We start from the raw sequence: 20,030 nt of genomic DNA on the forward strand, positions 1-20,030 counted from the left end.
TAAATAAACTGTACTTCAATACAGGAAAATAAAAACAAAATCCGTATCTCTAGAGAGATCTTTCAAATGTAAAACAATAAAATCAACCTTCTGTAGAGTTCTTCACCAGAAAGACACTGACTATAAAGATAAAATATTAATACTTTTTATTTTTATTTTTATTTTTTTTTTTACAAGCCAATTATCTTTAATGAATATCAATGCAAAAATACTCAATAAAACAGCAAATCAAATTCAACAATATATTAAAAAGGTCATACAATATGATCAAGTGGAATTTATTCCAGGATAAGTCAGAGAGAGAGACACACACACAAATATTGTATGATCTCACTTATACGCAAAATCTAAAACCAAACCCAGTGATACAGAGAACAGACTGTATTTGCCAGAAGCAAGGGTGGGGGATTGGGTAAATGGGTGAAAGTGTAAAAGATATAAACTTCCATTTATTTATAAGATAAAATAATCCTGTCTGTTCAGTTCAGTTCAGTCGCTCAGTCGTGTCAGGCTCTTTGTGACAAGCCAGGCCTCCCTGTCCATCAACAACTCCCGGAGTTCACTCAGACTCGTGTCCATCGAGTCAGTGATGCCATCCAGCCATCTCATCCTCGGTTGTCCCCTTCTCCTCCTGCCCCCAACCCTTCCCAGCATCAAAGTCTTTCCCAATGAGTCAACTCTTCGCATGAGGTGACCAAAGTACTGGAGTTTCAGCTTTAGCATCATTCCTTCCAAAGAAAGAACAGATCATTAGTGAAAATAGAACAAGGATTTGAATAATAATTATCTGATGCTTCAGCTATTTCTTGCTCTACAAACTAGCTCTGTTTCAGGTTCTAGATAGCCCAGAAAAAAAATATTTTTGCCAGTACTACCTCAAATAACCCTAGATCCTCTGGGAAAAGAAAATCTCCCCACTATAGGATGGCTATCTGACAATTCTTAAAAAGATGAATCAAAAGCTTGTTACTAAAGCAGATGTGATGTTTGAACTTCACCATTCATAAACTGAATAAAGTTCCCTGATATTATAAAAAGTGATCTCTACACAACTCGAGAATTTCCAGTTCTGCATGGTAACAGAGACATCGACCTTGTTAATTCAAGTCTCTCGTTCATTTCTATCTTAAGCTCAGTTCTGAAGATTTGCCCAGCCTGACTCCCATTCCTTTCCTGTTTCTGAAGAGTATCGTGGCATCGGAACATTGGGGTACCAGGCACCTAAAGAGCTTGGGTAGTGTGGGTCTCTGTTCTTCAGTCGCCAAATCATGTCCGGCCCTGCGGTCCATGGACCGCACTGCACCAGGACTCCCTGTTCCTCACCATCTCGCGGAGTTTGCCCAAATTCATGGCCATTGAACTGGTGTGGCTCTAGCTCCTGGTTGCCTTTTCTTGCTGGTCTTTGCTGAGGGGTAATTATTTTCTATGGAGATTAACTGCTGCCTGAGTTCCCACTGCATGTGTTGGAAGTCAGGACCTCCAATACATATAGTTCGTCTTCCTATCCCCAAATTAAGGAATTTTCTGATTCAATATCTCATTCAGTCATCTCCGTATCCATCCTTCTCCAGGGGATCTTCCCCACCCAAGGATTGAACCTAGGTCTCCTGCACTGTAGATAGATTCTTTACCATCTGAGGCAGCAGGGAAGCCCATCTATCCAGTTAGTCAGGTTTTCTCTGCTGCCTCCTTAGAATCACTCTAAGGGGTAGTGAGAAGCCCGCTAGCTCAGCCACCAAGACACTGCTCTGAAAGTGAAAGTGGAGTCGCTCAGTCGTGTCCGACTCTCTGCGACCCCATGGACTGTAGCCTACCAGGCTCCTCCATCCACGTGATTTTCCAGGCAAGAGTACTGGAGTGGGTTGTCAGTCCCTTCTCCAGATCTTCCCAACCCAGGGATTGAACCGTGGTCTCCCGCATTGTAGGCAGACGCTGTAGCGTCTGAGCCACCAGGGAAGTCTTTGTTCTAGTAACGCTATTTATCACTGTGATGCCATGCTGATTCTGAGTTGCCTTACTAGGTTATACCCTGTAGAGCTGAGAAATACTTCCTTCTGCCTGGGGACACCTACAGCATTAACGAAGAATTCCATCTTTCTTCTTGATAACAGTTACTGCAGCACCCCTGTATTCTTCACCAATTCCTGTACTGTTATAAAATATACTGACTCATGTTTTCTTCACTGAACAAACCCCTTTGTGACCATTTTCATAGTATTTATTAAGCCACATTTTCCCATCTATTTTTTCATTTGTCCTTTACTTCAAAATCCACATCCTCTTATATTTGTCACTGAAGAAATGTGGTAAAATTATCCCTGATATTTAAAATTATAAACTTTGATAAAGGTGTATGTTCTTCATTTTATTTCATACTTTGTGCCTTTTGTGGTTTTTTGCAGTGCTAATTTGTTGCGCATGACAAATGTGTTATTGAAGATATGCCCATCTCTGAATTTGGGCATCGTACAGTCTAAATAACTGGACTAATGAACTGTCACAAAAATATATATCTAAAGTAACTGAAATGACTGTCATTTTTTATGGTTATATATTCACAAAGATTCACTCAGGAAACAAGATTTAGGCAATTTGATGTCATTTTCCAAATAATCACCCTCCTTTATTCAGCATTCTTCATGGACAAAGAAAAAAGTTTCGTTCGCATTTACATTTTTAGGGCAATAAATACTATGCAATATGTTAAAAAGTGACTTGTACTGATGTAATGCCCCAAATGCCTAGCAATATAAAACATTACCTTCTTAGCTTGAGAGAAAAGCCAAATTATTATTTGGCCATATTTGGGTCCAAATAATATAATTTCAAAAATGATGTAGACTTTAAAATAATGATCACATATCAGTTAAAGGTATAGCATGTCCTAATTGCTTGTTTACCATGTTTTTCTCATTTTAATCTAGAACTCAAGAGCTGTACCCTCAACTCATAATGCGTTTAACACAATCTCTGTTGCAGGTTACTTAGTTATAGAAAATCCATCAAGTAAGTTTGTTAAGTATCTTTTCTTCTTTTTGAATACCAACTCTAGATTCCCTGATTCAATGAATCTTAATGTGTGGTTCCTTTTTTGTATGTTTGGTAGAAAAACCTCCAAGCTGGATATAAATCATAAAAGCATGACTAATTGCATGGTAACTGGAGAAATGCTTTCTCTCTCTCTGGGGTGAAGCCTGCATGTCTGTATTTTAGCTTGGGAAGTAATACAGGGATATCTAAACTCCTCAGGGTTTAGAAACCATGTCATTATGAGAATGAGGTCACTGCAATATTTTATATCTTCTAAAACCTTGTAATGTATAAAATGTTCTCTGTATGACAAAGAGGTATTATATGCATTAGGATTCAATGATAACTTTATGCCCTTACATTTACTTGAAAAACTTTCTTCATTAAAATGTGCAATCATTCATTTAAAGTCACTTAAAATTTGAAGGATTTCTGCACCATGAAATCCAGAGAAAGTGAACTCAAAGGGGGAAAGCTAGTTTTGTAAATATGACGGAGTGACTTTAAAGGGCTGTGTGGTTTTGAAACGTCCTGTGTCCTCTTAACTGGTCCACTATAAAGGCAGTGTCCAGACTAAAGGAAAAGAACTGAACCTAACATAACTCCATTTTATACCTTTCTTTGCTTGGAGGCCGATAAGCAAGAAATCCTTCCTGCAGCATGTTGAAGAGCTCTGCACAAACAACAACCTAAAGTTTCAAGAAGAATTTTCGGTATGTTGCCAGCAGTTGTCACAACACTGCCAGACCTCCAGTCGTTTCACGTGTCACATTTCATGTCCCGTTTAAGCTTGCAAGGCCATGAAGGACTCTGGCCGTGATAATCAATACCCAATTACCAGGTTGATTGTTTGGATAGTAACATTACACTGAGCAGCCTCTGGTGCAACCTGAACAGAATTATTCACCTACTGTGTCAGGAAAAGGTGCTGCTTCTCAGACTGCCCCCCAGCAAGGGCAACCTGGCCCCGTTTGTTCTCTTCTACCCAGATGCAGAAGCAACCCTAGAATGCTGGATGCACTGGTTTTTGTGTGTGTGCAAGGTTTGGGTGGTACCATGTATTTCAATAACTTTTAGATTTTGAAACTAAAGAAGTTCATTTCATATTTGCCTGCTTAGTTTATGTCAGTGGTATAGAGGAACCTGAGAACAGAATTTGATGTTTCCAGAAATTATAAGAAACAATGTTTTTTAGAACTGTACAAAAACAGATAAAGAACACCTGTGCTTTACAGGCTTATTTTTAAATCATGGAATAAGTGCTCTATCACATTAAAGAGAATATATGAAGTTAAGAACTTGTCACTTTAAGACTATTTGAAAGTTAGAAGATAAATTGTATTGCTTTTAGCATTTATATATCTACAAAATTGAAATTACATTAAAAACATAAGGCATGTCTTGTATCTACAAACTATCTTAAAATTTGTGAGCCCCTTTCCTGACTTATTTTGTATGAGAAAAATAAAAACAGATTTCTAAATGTTACCAAATATTTCTGTTTTTTCATGAACGTTTTAGTGTGTGAACAAAGACTCAAACAATTGGCTTGGATAATTCAGGATTGTAATATTTCAGTCTCTCAGGGAGTAATAACAAAAATGTGAGAAGATTAATGGTATTTCCTACAGCTTTTTGGTTATGCTTCTTAAATATTGATCTGGACTTAACAAAATCAGTGGTACCATAAAACTCTTCTTAGCATTTACAGAGCAAGAGCTTTCAGCTTTTCAGGAACCAAAGGGTAGTTTCATTAGAATGTAGCGAATACAGTTCCATTATACATGACTGAGTATCTGAAAAGTTTTATTAGCAATAACATTTTCACATATACTGAGAAGGTTTCTAGTTTAACTGTTTTGGAGATCATGGTTTTAAGTACTTGGGTTTTATATATATATATGTTGTGTGTATATACTAAGTAAATGTATATAAATATGTAAGGACATGGCTTTTTTAAATTGCTTTTCATCCTACTGCTGTGTCAATTTTTAAAGCAAAACTGTTTTAATAAACAAATGCATCTTTGATGCATATATTTGATAAACCTTATAACAGGTCATATTCACTTATACCTTAAATATCAGTAAGCTCTTCCTTGCACTAGGCACTGATATATGTCAATTCAGCATTTTATAGCTAGGTGACTTTGGGCAAATTACCTAAACTCTCTGTTCTTCAGTGTCCTCCATCTGTATCTATCTTACTGAGTTGTGAATACCAAACTGATTGAATGATGTGTAATACTAAGAACAGTGGCTGGCACGATAAGCATTTGTTATTACAGTGATGATTTCTACCATAAAGAAGTTCATATTTATGATAAGAACTGCAGACATGTCTAAGAAATCACACATACACACTGTCCTGATAGAGATACGCAGAAAGAAGTGAGCTTCAAGTCTGTCTGGAGAGCAATCGGAAAAGACTTTACAAAAAAGTGACCGGCCAGATGAACTTTAAGACACAGCAGAAGCCCAATGAGCAGAAAAAGGGGGAAAGGTATTCTAGAGAGAAAGGAGGAGTGCGAAAGCGTAAGGATGCAAAACAGTCTCACTCAGCTGTGATCCACTAACCAGCAGAAACAGTAGGAGAAAGAGCTAAGTATTTAGGAGAGTTGGTTGAAGCCCCGTGCGCCCTGATAAGAAGGCCACTGAGTGTAATATTACTAACCAAACAATCGACCTGGTAACTAAATATTGATTATCAAGGCCACAGTCATTTCACTCTATAAATGGAGACTTCTGTAAACACAGAATAGAAGGTGATTCCAATTCACCTTTCTTTTCCCCTCTATTTGTCTCATATAAATATGCTGATATATATTCCCAAAACCTAACACAAGGAAGCTGCTCTAGGATTCCTCATTTGGTTAAAAATTTTTTCGAAGTCTTCGGTGCCAGAACACCAGAATTCAGATGCGTAACCTTGTCCCTCTTCATTAACACATACATACATGCAAAAGACTGTCCAGAATTCTCAGAGGAAAAACAAGGAAGAAGGGAAAAAATTACCAATTAAAAAAATAATTTTTAAAAATGCTGAAAAATTGCAAACCCCTCAGTTATAGCACTTTTAAGGGAATCTGGTAAACTGAGACATTTCTAATATGGAAAACCCTAAATTTCATAAATGTAAATCAGCTTGATAAAATTCTCTTGAACAGCTTTTTAAATGATCAACAGATATCACGATTTTCCACCAAAATATCAATAACAGAGTTCCTGACACTCCTTCAGTGTCTGATATTTCTTAATCACACCTTTGGATTCTGCTATCGATTCAACAATGCCCACTGAGAGCAGGAATTGACCTTTGGCATCTTCTCAAACTGACCACTGTTGTACCAATTAATAGGCATGAAATCACACTGCCCAAGGAGAAAAAACAAAAAATAAATCACCAACTCCCTTCCCCTACTAAGCAGATGTTGAAATATTAAATAATACACAGGGAATATTTGATGAAACCATCAGTAAAGTATGAAGGGAGTCGCTAGCACGGTTGCCTCACCTCAGACTTCGCAGAGGGCAGAGAAACCGTGCCAGGGAGAGCAGGAACCCAAGGACCAGCTCTGTGCAGGGTATTTTCAGTGTAAGCTCATCTGAGTTCCTTACTGTTCACTTGACCCTGCTTCTGCAGTTACAAGAAGTGTTTTCGTTTTAAAAATAAAAGGACTTAGAATAGTCTTTTACTAAGTGGAACTTACATGTTGACCTCTGAAATAAATCTAAACTTTGCAATGACTTCAATCCACAGGAATTACCAAAATTTCTTCAGGATCTCTCTTCGACTGATGCTGATCTGCCCTGGAACAGAGCAAAAAACCGCTTTCCAAACATAAAACCATGTATGTGTATATACTGTTTCTGGTTTTAGATACTGAAAGCTTTTCAAATGAGTGCAAAATGCACTTTAGCATCTTCTTAAGTATGTATTTCATATTAATTGAATTATAATAATGCATTTTATTAGCAACAACTTATAAATTGTATTTCTTTGGCTTGGTTAATATTGACTAAAGTTAATGTACAAGGGGTTTCAGCTTGTTCACACAAGGTTTATTCATGCAGGTGTAAGAAACTGTAGCCCTAGTACTTTCTGAGCTTTGTAATGTAACCCCAGGAACAAACCTCTCTAATATCTTCCTATAGACCTAGTTCTCAAATGAAGAGAGAAAGTTTGTGTGTAACTGTACACATTACTTTCCTTAAGAGCATGACAGTGCTTTGTAAAGGAATATAAAAAAGTGCATTGCAAAATATTTGTTGAAGATCAGAGTAAATGTGTGATTACCAAGGTTGGTTTTTTACAAAGGAGGCAGGCTTGTGCTTTACCACAGTCAACATTTTTCAATCAATAAGAAACCATAGTACATGCTACGCTGTTCCTATGTCCTTAAATGTCATTAAAATGAATGTGTATACTGATGTGGAAAAAAACAAACCATACTATTGATGTAAGAATTAGCAGTAATGTGAAAGAAAAAACAACATTCCTTTTTAAATGCTATGTTAGCAACATGTTATCCTACTAATATATTCTGATTCAATACATTTTTATATTATAAAATTAAAAAGTGATATGTTAAGTTCTGAAATGTCAATATTGTTTCAAAGTCTAGAGTTTTAAAATATCCCTAATTTTAGAGTTAGTATATATATATTTTTTTCTATGTTCTATGTCTTTTCAAAACTGTATTGGGGAAAATTCCATACATATAAAAATTGAACTTTTCTGTCTAGAATGACACAGACTTTGAGAAATTGGTATCACAAAAGGTAAAATCATAAGGATATGGATAGCCCCCCCAAAAAAGTGGACCATATTGTGTTATTTTAGAATTAGAGGATAACTGAGGCATGAAGTAAACAAATTTAGGGAAACATGATCTAGAAGTCAGTAACCTAATGGAATCTGTTAACTCCCAAGAATTAGAAAAGGATGAAAATACAAATAGCTTTAATCACCTAAAATCCTTCCTGGAACAAAACAAATCATAGGTAAATGACTTTAAGAGTAAGTTGACAAATAAGGCATCTTCGTAGGAAATGAGGAATGTTAGTATTACATCCCTAAATTCCTCTGGCATGACCTTTCCTAACAAATCCTTTTGTTTTGCCTTTTAGAGAGTTAACCTGGGTGGGATACATCCTAAGTTTAGGAAATATGGAAAGTGTCAGGTTTTTATATGCATCCATATCTAAATGTCCTTCAGATTCTCTGCTTCATGCTTAATGATACTCTGTGAAAATAAATACTATAGTCTGATTGAAGGACAGTTACTATGGAATATTTAATATCTATTTATAATAGTGTATGTGGCTAAAGTAATGTATATCACTGTGTATCATTATATATAGGTAGATAAAACATATCTAGCTTATTTCCAAAGACTGAAGCATATCTGACTTTAAATATATGAAAATTTGACATGTGAGATTTTTTTATATGTAACATTTTGATCTTTTGTTATTAAGATTTCAGTGCATTATTTTCTGGGTTCACATAATGGCCATTAGAGTTATATAGTGCCAGCTTGCTAGCACTTAAAGCATAAGGAGAATGTAACTAAACAAACATCCTTCAAATAAGGAGAACTCAGGAGCAAGGCAATCCCAATAGCCGAGGCCAAGACAAAAATAACTAGTGATGGCTGCGACAATAAATAACTGTAAATCAAGGATGTCTGGGAATATCAGAAGCATTGCATACATTGTTTTCCGCCTTTGCTAGAGCCAAAGGGATAATATCCAGCTGTTTTCTGTTTTTTGATTTCAGTACAGAAAACTTAGTAATTTTTCAAATTATATTCTACATCCACATCTAATATCCTTTAATGGGTTTTGGGGGTAAAGTTTTTTCTTAACTGTCCTCTTAAAGAACTGGAAGTTCTATAAGAAATAATTTGATTAGGCATAATTTTATACTTTTCAAAATTTTATTAAGAATTTATTAATTCAACTAGTACATACTACCTGCTGTATAGTAAAAGGACTAAAAACATGGGCTCTAATCAAACTTCCTGGGTTGCATTTCTGTTTACGTAACAACTATTTTAGTTACTGGATATTATTTAGTAATGTTGACCGCATAACTTTAAGGGTTAGATAAAATAATCCTGTAAATCACTTTGCCCAATATAGAACACAGGAAGCTCTCAATAAATATTAGTTCTTATGATTGTTAGTAATCAGTAAATTGCTTATTTTTAAAAGCCTCTAAGTTTCTGGGTGACTAAAATTTAGTTACAGGCCCTTAGGGTCTATGGTCTGGAGATAACAAACCTACTTCCCTAATCTGGGTCGGAAGACAAGCTCACATCCTCTCATACAGGCAAACAGACCCATACGCTCCCAGCTGCCTCCCACCATCTCACACACACACACACATAGAAAATGCAAATTTAAACTAATATATTCTCCCATTGTGTTTGCAGAGAAGCCATTAAGCTGAAGAAGTGTTTTTTCTCCCATAGAGAATGAATTCACTTTAGAAGAGTCTGAATTTTAGCTTGAGCCAGCTAAGTGAGATTCACTGTTTCCCCTGAGTAATGTAGAAAGAAGGATTTCAAATATCACAGTGCATTTTAGAACATATTAGCTTACAGGGCTTTAAGATACTAGAATTAGCAGCAAATATGTGCAGAAGAGATTTCCAAATCTCTGTTTGACAGGACAATGTGACCTTGATAAGTGTTCCAACACCATGAAGAAGAGTTTAGCTTGCTGTTGACTCAGTTCAGTTGACTCGGATAGTTCACTCAGATACTGAGTGAACAGAAAACTGATGGCCTCCCTTTCTTAGTTGCATGACTGGCCACAGCGTCATTAAAATTGGCACATCATACGAAGTTCAAAATCTTTGGGACAGAAATGGTTCATGTAATCTGCTTGAATGATCCCCCTTCTTTAGATTCAAACAAATTGTTTGGATCATTATACTTACTTAATGATACAGCAAAGTCATTTGACATATAACATGTGCTTAATTTTAAGAACTTGAGAACATGTTCTGTGTTCCATACACAGCTATACGTTTTGTAAACATTCATATTCAATCCTCAGAGGATTCTACAAAATAAATATTATAACTATATGTTATAGCTGAGGTAACAAAGAAACAGAGAAGGGAAACAATTCGCCCAAGGCCATAAACAGCAGATGGGCAGAGCGTGTGGATTCCGACTCAAACCCACTTTCCCATTTTTGCTCCACTGCTCAGCACCTTCCCAGGAAGGTTTGTTTCAAAACCTGAGAAGAATTTAGTAATAGATGACTCTGTATCATTTCTTTGTCTAGTGAAAATCAGCACTGGACGTTTCAACTGTAATACCAATTTGGCAACGATTCTCGGGGAAAAATAATTTTTGATACTTGTCTTTGAAGAAAAATAATGGGAAAAGGGTTATCTCATTTTGCTAGACCGTAAAACAGTCTAAATAACAGTAATTCAAAGTCTGGTGTGAAAGAAAAATAGGCATCTAAATTAAAGAGCTCCAGAAATAGACCTAAACACAGAGAAAACTAGTGTATGATAAAGTGGTATTTTGAATAAGGGGAAAGGGTGCACTATTTATTGTTCTAAATGGAAACAAACAATAAAACATAGATTTTCCCTTATCCTGTCCCCAAATAAAAGAATCCCAATGGATTAAAAATCAAAATATTTAAAACAAGCAATAAAACCTATTAAAGCTCTGGAAGACACTATAAATGAATGTGTGAAGATAAGAATATTGGTATGACAAAGCCTTTTGTATGTATCACGCAGAAAGCCACAGTGAAAAATGAGAACTCTGATTACAATATATATAAAATTTACGTATGGCAAGATATCTAACAGATAGTGAGTCAAAGACAAATGACAAACCAAAAAAATTTCAATACATGTAACATTTTTAGTATAAAATATTTTTTAAAATAAAAAATAGTATAATATGAAAAGGCAATTATATAAAAGATATTTAAAATGGCCAATACACAAAGAAGCTCACTTTCACTCATAGTTAAGGCAATCAAAATAAATACTAAGATAAATCAATTTGTCTCTCTCAGAAGGTCATAAATTAAAATGGTTAATAGTATCTCATGGTGGTGAAAGTGGGAAGAAACAATTGTTCAAACTGTTCAAACACTTTTGTTCAGAGTGAACTGATATAATTTGAGAACAATTCATCAAGTCTTTCAAAATTTGAGAAGCACAATATGATTTTGGAATTTTACTGCTAGTAATGTATTCTACAAATAAACTCCAACATATATGCAAAATTTCAGTTATTTATTCAGCATTTTACAATAACAAAATGATATGATTTTCAATCATCCTGAAGAGCTAAATAAGTATATTATATTCACAATGAAATACTATACGGCCTTTTAAAGTAATGAACTGTTAGGTTGGTAAAGGTATTTGTTCAGGCTTTTCCATAGCATGTTATGGAAAAATTTGAGCAAACTTTATGGCCAACCCAATAGATATTGTTATTCGCACTAATATGGAAAGATATGGCTAAATAAAATTTTTTCCAGAATAGAGGGACTAGCACCCCATTTGTGGTTAATTTTATATGACTATGTATAGAAAATCCTGGAAATAAATATGAGAACATATTAATAGTCATTGTCTTTAGGTTGTGGAAATATGGAATAAAAAGGAACTACTTTAAAATTTTATAGCCATCTTTAATTTTCAAATGTTATATCAGAAACTTCTTTGTATTTTATAGAAAAAAAGTAATTTAAATAGTATTAATATCTTATCTTTCCTTCTAGATAACAATAACAGAGTGAAGCTGATAGCTGATGCTAGTATTCCAGGATCAGATTATATTAACGCCAGCTATGTTTCTGTAAGTTGCTATTTTATATACATTTTTTATAAAACATAAATACTGCAATAATGGTACTCTTCCAACTATTGAAAACAAGAAATGCATTACAACCTCCATAGATTTAATGTACCAGTCCCTTACAACATTAGGTATACCATGTTTTATACATGGGGAAACGGAAGCTCCAAATAGAGGTTGCAATTTACCCAACAATCATTTCGCTAATAAGCAGCAGATGTCCAACTTCAAACTACATATCCCCTGGACCTTCCACTGTTTCCAGTGTTTGTCAGAAGATCCTCTGTATACAGTGACGTCAGCCAGTTTTTCAAGGAGATTAGTCAAATGGATAGTCATGTCCATATAATATAAAAACCCATTGTGCTTTTCCTCCCTTCGAGATTTTCAGTCCTTCAAGGGGACTATGATGCCATGTCCTTTCCACCCTCTGTTACTTAGAGAACATGTACTCTTTTGCAGCCACTCAATAACCGTATCTTAAGTGAACCAATGTGGGGTGAACCGTGATAAACATCACAGATAATAAATGCTTGCCGCAGAGGATCGAAAATGGAATATAACCAGAGTGTTTCAAGGAGCTCTTTCTCCATGACTCTTGCTCTCTCGATGCTCACCACTATCTTAGGAACACAGAAACCCTATATGCACCCAAGACCTCCACTTGGGTTGACGCAACCATGAAATCTCAAAGGAGGAACGGCTCCTGTGGTTATTTAATCCAGTCACTTAGAAAATCTTTCTGAAAAATTACTGATAATTAGAGATTAGCCTCTCTTGGCCCTGACTCACTTACTTCCTCCCTAAGGCAGATGATTCTATCTCTGAACTAATCAAATATACAGTTGTGGTTTGTTTTTAGAAAATTGCAAATAAAAAGCTTAATTTCAGAAACTGAGTTCACCATGTATAAACACACTAAAACATAGTCAATGCAAATTCAGATTAATAATAAGTACAGTATTTTAACAAAATGACAACTTTTCTAAAAGGTAATAGGCAAATCAGTGACTTGGTTCACCCAGTTTGAGTTAAGACTATGAACTCTTCTCTAGATGGGAAAGGAAAGGCTGGAGCAACACGTAAGCAGAGCCCCACTGGGACCAAATGAAACGGCAGGCTTGGGCGAGACGTTGAGGCAAAAAGTTTGAAAACGTTTTATTGTAAAAAAAAAAAAAAAGAAAAAAAAATGATGACTGATCCTCCATCCTGATGTCCCTGGGATTCTAAAATACCCCACTGACGTCTCAATCTTCGATATTATGAAAAAGAAAACCTAAAATACCTAATGCTATTCTTACAACTGTAATATAGCAATCTTCTTCCCTGTTAATAAGCCACCTCTTCTAGAAAGAACTGTATGCATAATTTGATCAAATATAAGTGTGGAACGCATCATGAATTTGCCTGTCATTTCTGTGCAGCGCCCATGCTAATCCTCTCTGTATCTCTCCAAGTTTAGTGTATGTGCTTGCTTACAGTATATGTGCTGCCGAAGCAAGCGCATACAGTTTTTTAAACACAGGATGTGTACCCTTAAATCTTCACCACTGACTTCAACTCTAATAGGCAGCAAGGTTAACCATGGTTCTCATCATGATTCTACAGATACCTGAAGCTTTCCTGTACTGCCCATAAGCCCATTTAAAAAAAATTGTCTTTTTCTTTTTTAAAAAATATAAATTTATTTAATTGGAGGTTAATTATTTTATAATATTGTATTGGTTTTGTCATACATCAATATGAATCTGCCACAGGTATACACGTGTTCCCCATCCTGAACCCCCCTCCCTCCTCCCTCCCCGTACCACCCCTCTGGGTCATCTCAGTGCGCCAGCCCCAAGCATCCAGTATCATGCATTGAACTTGGACTGGCGACTTGTTTCATATATGATATTATACACGTTTCAGTGCCATTCTCCCAAATCATCCCACCCTCGCCCTCTACCACAGAGTCCAAAAGACTGTTCTATACTTCTGTGTCTCTTTTGCTGTCTCGCATACAGGGTTATTGTTACCATCTTTCTAAATTCCATATATATGAGTTAGTATACTGTATTGGTGTTTTTCTTTCTGGCTTACTAAAAAATTTTTTTTCTTATTCATCATCTTCTCGCCTAGGCCTGCCATTTCATTTGGTCCCCCTGGGGCTCTGCTTCTGTATTGCTCCGTCCTTTCCCCAACATCAAACATGACCTGTCCTGTGTCCCACTCCCCACAAGCCTCTGTTAAGAGGGAAAAGAATTCATTCATCCTAAATTTTACTTTGGTTAGTAATTACTCCAAAATGACAATTATATATTGACTCTTACCTACCAATTAAGTAGACACAAATGAATACCTCATAGCCTAAAAGGTCCAACTAGCTATGGGATGACAGTATAGGATATGAACATGATTAGGGAGGCAACCAGACAGTTTTAGGAGGTATAAATGAACCACGCAGATTACATAAACGAAGGAATATTAAATGAACTCCCAGTGTTCCCTCTACATAAACAAAGGAATATTAATGAAGTCCCAGCGCTCCCTCTAAATATTATCAGTTGTTGGGAGACAATCATAAGAAGAAGATAATGCACAATGGACAATAACCTAAGTCTGAATATATACAGAATATATACAGTCTTATGTGGCCAAGTGATGCTATACCGTGATAACCCTTACAACAAAGTCGCCATGACCCATATGTAATGATATGCGTCATCCTTACTGAGCTGCATAGGAAGCAGGTGCCGATGGAAAGCACTTTACAGTGAGGCAAGTTTCAGTATTACAGTGGGCAGTATATTCATTGCTTCTACTTTCAGGGCAATCTCCTTTGTCTGGGATGTCAGGAGAAGATGGAAATAAACTCATAATACTGTAGTGGGCTCTTACTTTTCCATCCCCAAGTTGAGGCAGTCTTCACTTCACAAACAGTATAGACTTCCCAGAGTGAAGGGCACCACAGTTTCCCCACTCCCCAGCTTTCTTCCATGGCACTTCCACGTGAAACTTCATGAACATGTGATCCAGGAGCCAAAGACAGAGGCCATCTACCAATGGACTCTAGATTCCTATTTCTTTGGATGCTGCAGGAAAAGGGAGAAGAACTATAGAGCGAGAGAAGAAAGCAAAATAAGTAGTGTTTAGATGGGGGGAAGAAATGAAACCTGAAGAAGGGAAAAGGGAGTATCGGTAGGTGGTCTGAAGTGTGCGCTTTGAGACCAGGAAACACCAGGCCAGGATCTGTAATTAGATTCCTATTTATTTACCTCTCGGGCCTTGGCTGTTGTTGGGAATTATACTCCTAAAGCCAGGACTCAATGAGAAGCTGGAAATTTTTGACTAAGGTGGACCATGGGAGAGAGGCAGAGAGGAAAATAAATACTGCATCCTTGTAAATAGCCAATAGTTGCACAAGTGAGTTTACAAATGTTTTCGAGAGAGCAAACAAGAACATTATGTAATAAGAGGAAGACTCCAACCTGCTAACCCAAATTATCTCCCCTGTCAACCTAAGATGCCTGAAATTACTTCAATTTGAGGATAGCTTTTACTATAGTTAGACTGAAGATTAAGGGCTATGATACATATGAGCCATAATCATATCAGAAACATCAGATTTGGTCTATGCTGATAGAAGATTATAGTACCAAAGAACACTGGATCCCTGAAACAGGGAAATGCAAATGACTAGGAGAAATATTTTATAAATTGATAAATTACACTTAATTGTCCTCACCCTTAAGACACTTTCTTCATTCGGCTTTTAGGACAACATTCTCTTGATTTTCCATCTATGGCTTTGACTCTCGTCTCAGTCTCTTTGTTCTCTCTTATCTCCTTGACGACCAAACACTGAAATTATCTAGAGCCCATTCCTTGAATTTGCTGCTGCTTGTCAAACTCATTTCCTTGATGACCTCAACCATTCTTGTGATTTTAAGATGTATTTGCTGACTACTTAAAAATTATGCCTCTAGTTTGGACTTCTTTCTGAACTCCAAACTCATATACCCAATTGCTGTGATGACATTCCCACTTGAATATCCAAATGGGATTTCAAGTTTACTATGTCCATTGTGAATTCCTGATTTTCCTATTAAGTCTGCTTATGCTAGGTATGGGGAAAAAGGAACCTACCTACCTACACTGTTGGGAATGTAAATTAGTACAGCCAGTATGGAAAACAGTATGGAGCTTCCTTAAGACACTAAAATTAGAGTTACCATATGATCCAGAAATCATACTCCTGAGCATGTATCTGGAGAAAACTCGAATTTGAAAGGGTACATGCACCCCAGTGTTCACTGTGCACTGATCGAGGAATGGATAAAGGAGATGTGATGAGTGTGTATTTATGTATCACATATATGGTATATATGTGTGTATATATAAGTACATACAGGATATTGGCCATAAAAAAGAATGGAAGGATATTTGCATCAACATGGATGGACCTAGAGATAGTCACACTAAGTAAAATCTCTCTCAGAAACAGAAAGAGAAATACCATGTGATATTACTTATATGTGTAACCTAAAATATGATACAAATGAACTTATTTACAAAACAGAAATAGACCCACAGACATAGAAAACAAATTTATGGTTACCTAAGGGGAAGGTGGGTGGGGAGGGATAAATTAGGGCTTTGAGGTTAGCAGATACAATGTATTATAAATAAACAACAAACTCGACTGCATAGCACAGGGAATGATTTTCCATAAACTGCAATAAACGATAATGAAAAAGAATATATATTGTATATGTATAACTGAATCACTTTGCTTTACACCAGAAACACTGTAAATCAACTATATTTTAATTAAACAAAATTTTTAAAGTATGCTCATACTGAAGTTTTTTTTTTCCCCCATCTTTATTTAGAATCGTTACTGACTCCTATCTTTCTTATACCCAGTATCTAATCCATAAGCAAATCTCTTGGCTCTGTCTTCAAAATACACCAGATTTTATTATTTATCACAGTGCCCATTCCTATCACCCAAACTGCATTCCTTGGTTGGATTGTTGCAATATTCCAACTACTCTCCCTCCTTTCCCTTTTTATACCATTATCAGCTTGTTGTATAGAAACTAGAGTGGAACTATTAAACACACTATATATATGTTCAGAATCTTTCAATGGCTTTCTCTATCATCCAGAGTAAAAACCAAACTCTTAAAACTACCTGCCCCAGGCCCTAAAGCACTGCTCCCTTCCCTCTCTTGTCTCCAACGTCACCGTCTACTACTCTCCCCTCTTGCAGTTCCTACAACACCCCAGACACATCTCTCTTTTAATGCTGTTACGCTTGACTTTCTACCTGGAACACTTTCTCTCCAAATCTTGAAGGGCTTACCTCTTTCTACTTCACGTCTTTCTTCAAATTTCACCAATGAGCCTTTTCTGAACACCCTGTTTTCTGAAATTCTCTCATAGCACTTATCACTTAAAAAATGCTATGTAAATCACTCATTTAATAGACCTGTTTACAGATTTAATGTCTATTTCCCTTAACTAGAATATAAGACAAATCAGGGTAGGAACTTTAGTCAATGATGAATCCTCAGTTCCTAGACTAGTGCCTGGCACACAGTAAGCACTCATAAATATTATTTGAATGGAGGAATGTGCATTTTAAAAGCTGTAAAGAAATTAAAATATTAATGGTGCTTCATTCTGGATAGTGAGATTACAGATGAAGTCCATATTTTTTAATATATATTTCTGAATTTTCCTAACATTCTACATTGATTGTATAGTACTATTTAAACTAAAAAAAAAAAAAACCACCCTTTACAATGTAAATAATTACATGCTGAAGTATTTCAACTGAGACTGGAAACACAGAAATGCTTTAGCACATAGTTTTTGTTTGTTTTTAGCAGACTGAAGGTTTTGTTCCAGAAACTGTCATTGACTAGCACTGTGATTTGGGAAAAATCACCTGAAGTGGCTCATCATTCTTTACAGCAAAACAAACTGGTTGGATTAGATTTTACAACCACTTGAACTTTAAAATGTATGCTACTCTGTATAATACTATATTCTCTGGCTACTGAGACAATTCCATTTAAAAATAAAATTCACCCTTAAACCTCATTCTTCAAAATATTTTTATGTTCGAAATAGATGTAATCCCACCACTTTTTAAAAATTTACACACCAACTTTAAGAAAAATCCACGGATGCTACTCACATGGCATGCTTATATTCCAGGTGAATAGACCGAGTCTGAGAAAGACTCGATTAAATGTATAAGAGTTGTCATAACAGGGTTGAGACAAATCTCAGGTCCTCCAATGGTTAAATGAATCTTATTATCTTCACATTACTCTTGGTTTTAAGCTCTGGAGAGTAATTACTAATACCATCATTAATGTAGATAATTTCTTGCAGGGATATATGAAAACATCTGCACGTTCTTTAAATTTATAACAATAGCTAGTGGAGTGGGTAAGACAGCTAGCTCTGGATCCAGACTATCTTACTGTGAGACCTTGAGCAAATTCACATTTCTTAGCTTCCATCTTCATCTGTAAAATGAGGATAATAACAATACTAATCCATAAGGTTTTTATGAGAAATAGGTTAATTGAAAGATGTCTAACATATTGTCTGCCATAAAACATATTATTATTATTCAGCCTTACTGTTCCCTGGTGGCTCAGACAGTAAAGCGTCTGCCTGCAATGTGAGAGACCCGGGTTCGATCCCTGGGTCGGGAAGATCCTCTGGAGAAGGAAATGGCAACTCATTCCAGTACTCTTGCCTGGAAAATCCCAGGGACAGAGGAGCCTGGTAGGCTACAGTCCATGGGGTCGCAAAGAGTCAGACATGACTGAGCAACTTCACTTTCATTCTCACTCTTTTATTCAAAGTTAGAAATTAAGAACAGGTAACTGTATATTACATTATGAGGTTTAACTTAATGTTGGAAATGTTGAGTATCTTTTAGCATTCAAAAATATACAGTATTTTAGAATATTAGGTAATCTTACAACTAGTATGTTTTTCATGTCTCAAAAGCTAAAAAATATTATATATATTTATGTAAATGTTGATGTAATGTTGTAATTATATCATTCTAGGGCTACTTATGTCCAAATGAATTTATTGCTACTCAAGGTCCATTACCAGGAACAGTTGGGGACTTTTGGAGAATGGTGTGGGAAACCAGAGCAAAAACATTAGTAATGCTAACACAGTGTTTTGAAAAAGGGCGGGTAAGTTATTTGAAAAGCTTTTCACAAAACCTTTATTTTACGTTTGTGTTAATTTATGTGTGATGCTGGGTTTCCCAGGTAGTGCTAGTGGTAAAGAACATGCCTCCTAAAGCAGGAGATGCAGGAAATGAGAGTCCAATCCCTGGGTCAGGAAGATTCCCTGGAGGAGGGCATGGCAACTCACTCCAGTATTCTTGCCTGGAGAATCCCTTGGATAGAGGAGCCTGGTGGGCTACAGTCCATAGTGCTGCAGAGTCAGACACGACTGAAGTGTCACATGTGTGACAATTTTAGCTAATACTCTGGCATATCCATGACTTGGGCATGTATAAGACAGTTGTACCTTAGTAGCAATAACTTTGAACTATATATATATAATGGTTCTTATAACTGGTGAATTTTCTCTTGACTACAGATCAGATGTCATCAGTATTGGCCAGAGGACAACAAACCAGTTACTGTCTTTGGAGATATAGTGATTACAAAACTAATGGAGGATGTTCAAATAGACTGGACCATCAGAGATCTGAAAATTGAAAGGGTAAAAAAAAAAAAAAAGGCGGGGAAGTCAAACATGATAAAAAATATTAATGCTCTAAATGTCTAAAGTAAAATTAGTTTCTAGACACATTTCTGTATATTCAGTAATGCTTTTCTATTATCTTCAAAATAGAAGTTTTGATTTTGATTTGATCTATGTCATTATGTTTAATTCCAAATTACTTAGACTTTATATTAACTAGTTAATATCAAATTCTTCGGTAAACAAGGAAAAGAATCAGGAGAAAACAACTAGATCACTAGGTTTATCTTATTTTATGAAGAAACTAAAATTTTATTTAAAACAGGAATTTCTAAAATCACGTGTCTCTATCTGTATCTTAATCGTTGGATTTTCTATTTAATCCAGACTGAATATAGAATCAATAACA

At 36.0% G+C, this 20,030-nt stretch overlaps 1 protein-coding gene and 1 long non-coding RNA gene across 2 annotated transcripts in view; one reads left to right on the top strand and one right to left on the bottom strand.

The window, feature by feature from the left end:
• LOC102172692 (phosphatidylinositol phosphatase PTPRQ) overlaps positions 1–20,030 on the top strand; it is a 244,157-nt gene that overhangs the window by 208,554 nt on the left and 15,573 nt on the right. Inside the window, exons 37-41 of the mRNA XM_018047601.1 lie at positions 3,662–3,743; positions 6,790–6,880; positions 11,805–11,881; positions 18,964–19,098; positions 19,514–19,639. Coding sequence (XP_017903090.1) covers positions 3,662–3,743; positions 6,790–6,880; positions 11,805–11,881; positions 18,964–19,098; positions 19,514–19,639 — 511 coding nt within the window. The remainder of the gene's footprint in view (positions 1–3,661; positions 3,744–6,789; positions 6,881–11,804; positions 11,882–18,963; positions 19,099–19,513; positions 19,640–20,030) is intronic.
• The window catches only part of LOC108635993, an 86,446-nt gene that overhangs the window by 25,682 nt on the left and 40,734 nt on the right, over positions 1–20,030 (bottom strand). The window lies entirely within an intron of this gene.

The sequence above is a fragment of the Capra hircus genome, chromosome 5 (assembly GCF_001704415.2).
Source record: "Capra hircus breed San Clemente chromosome 5, ASM170441v1, whole genome shotgun sequence".
In the NCBI taxonomy this organism is placed as follows: domain Eukaryota; kingdom Metazoa; phylum Chordata; class Mammalia; order Artiodactyla; family Bovidae; genus Capra; species Capra hircus.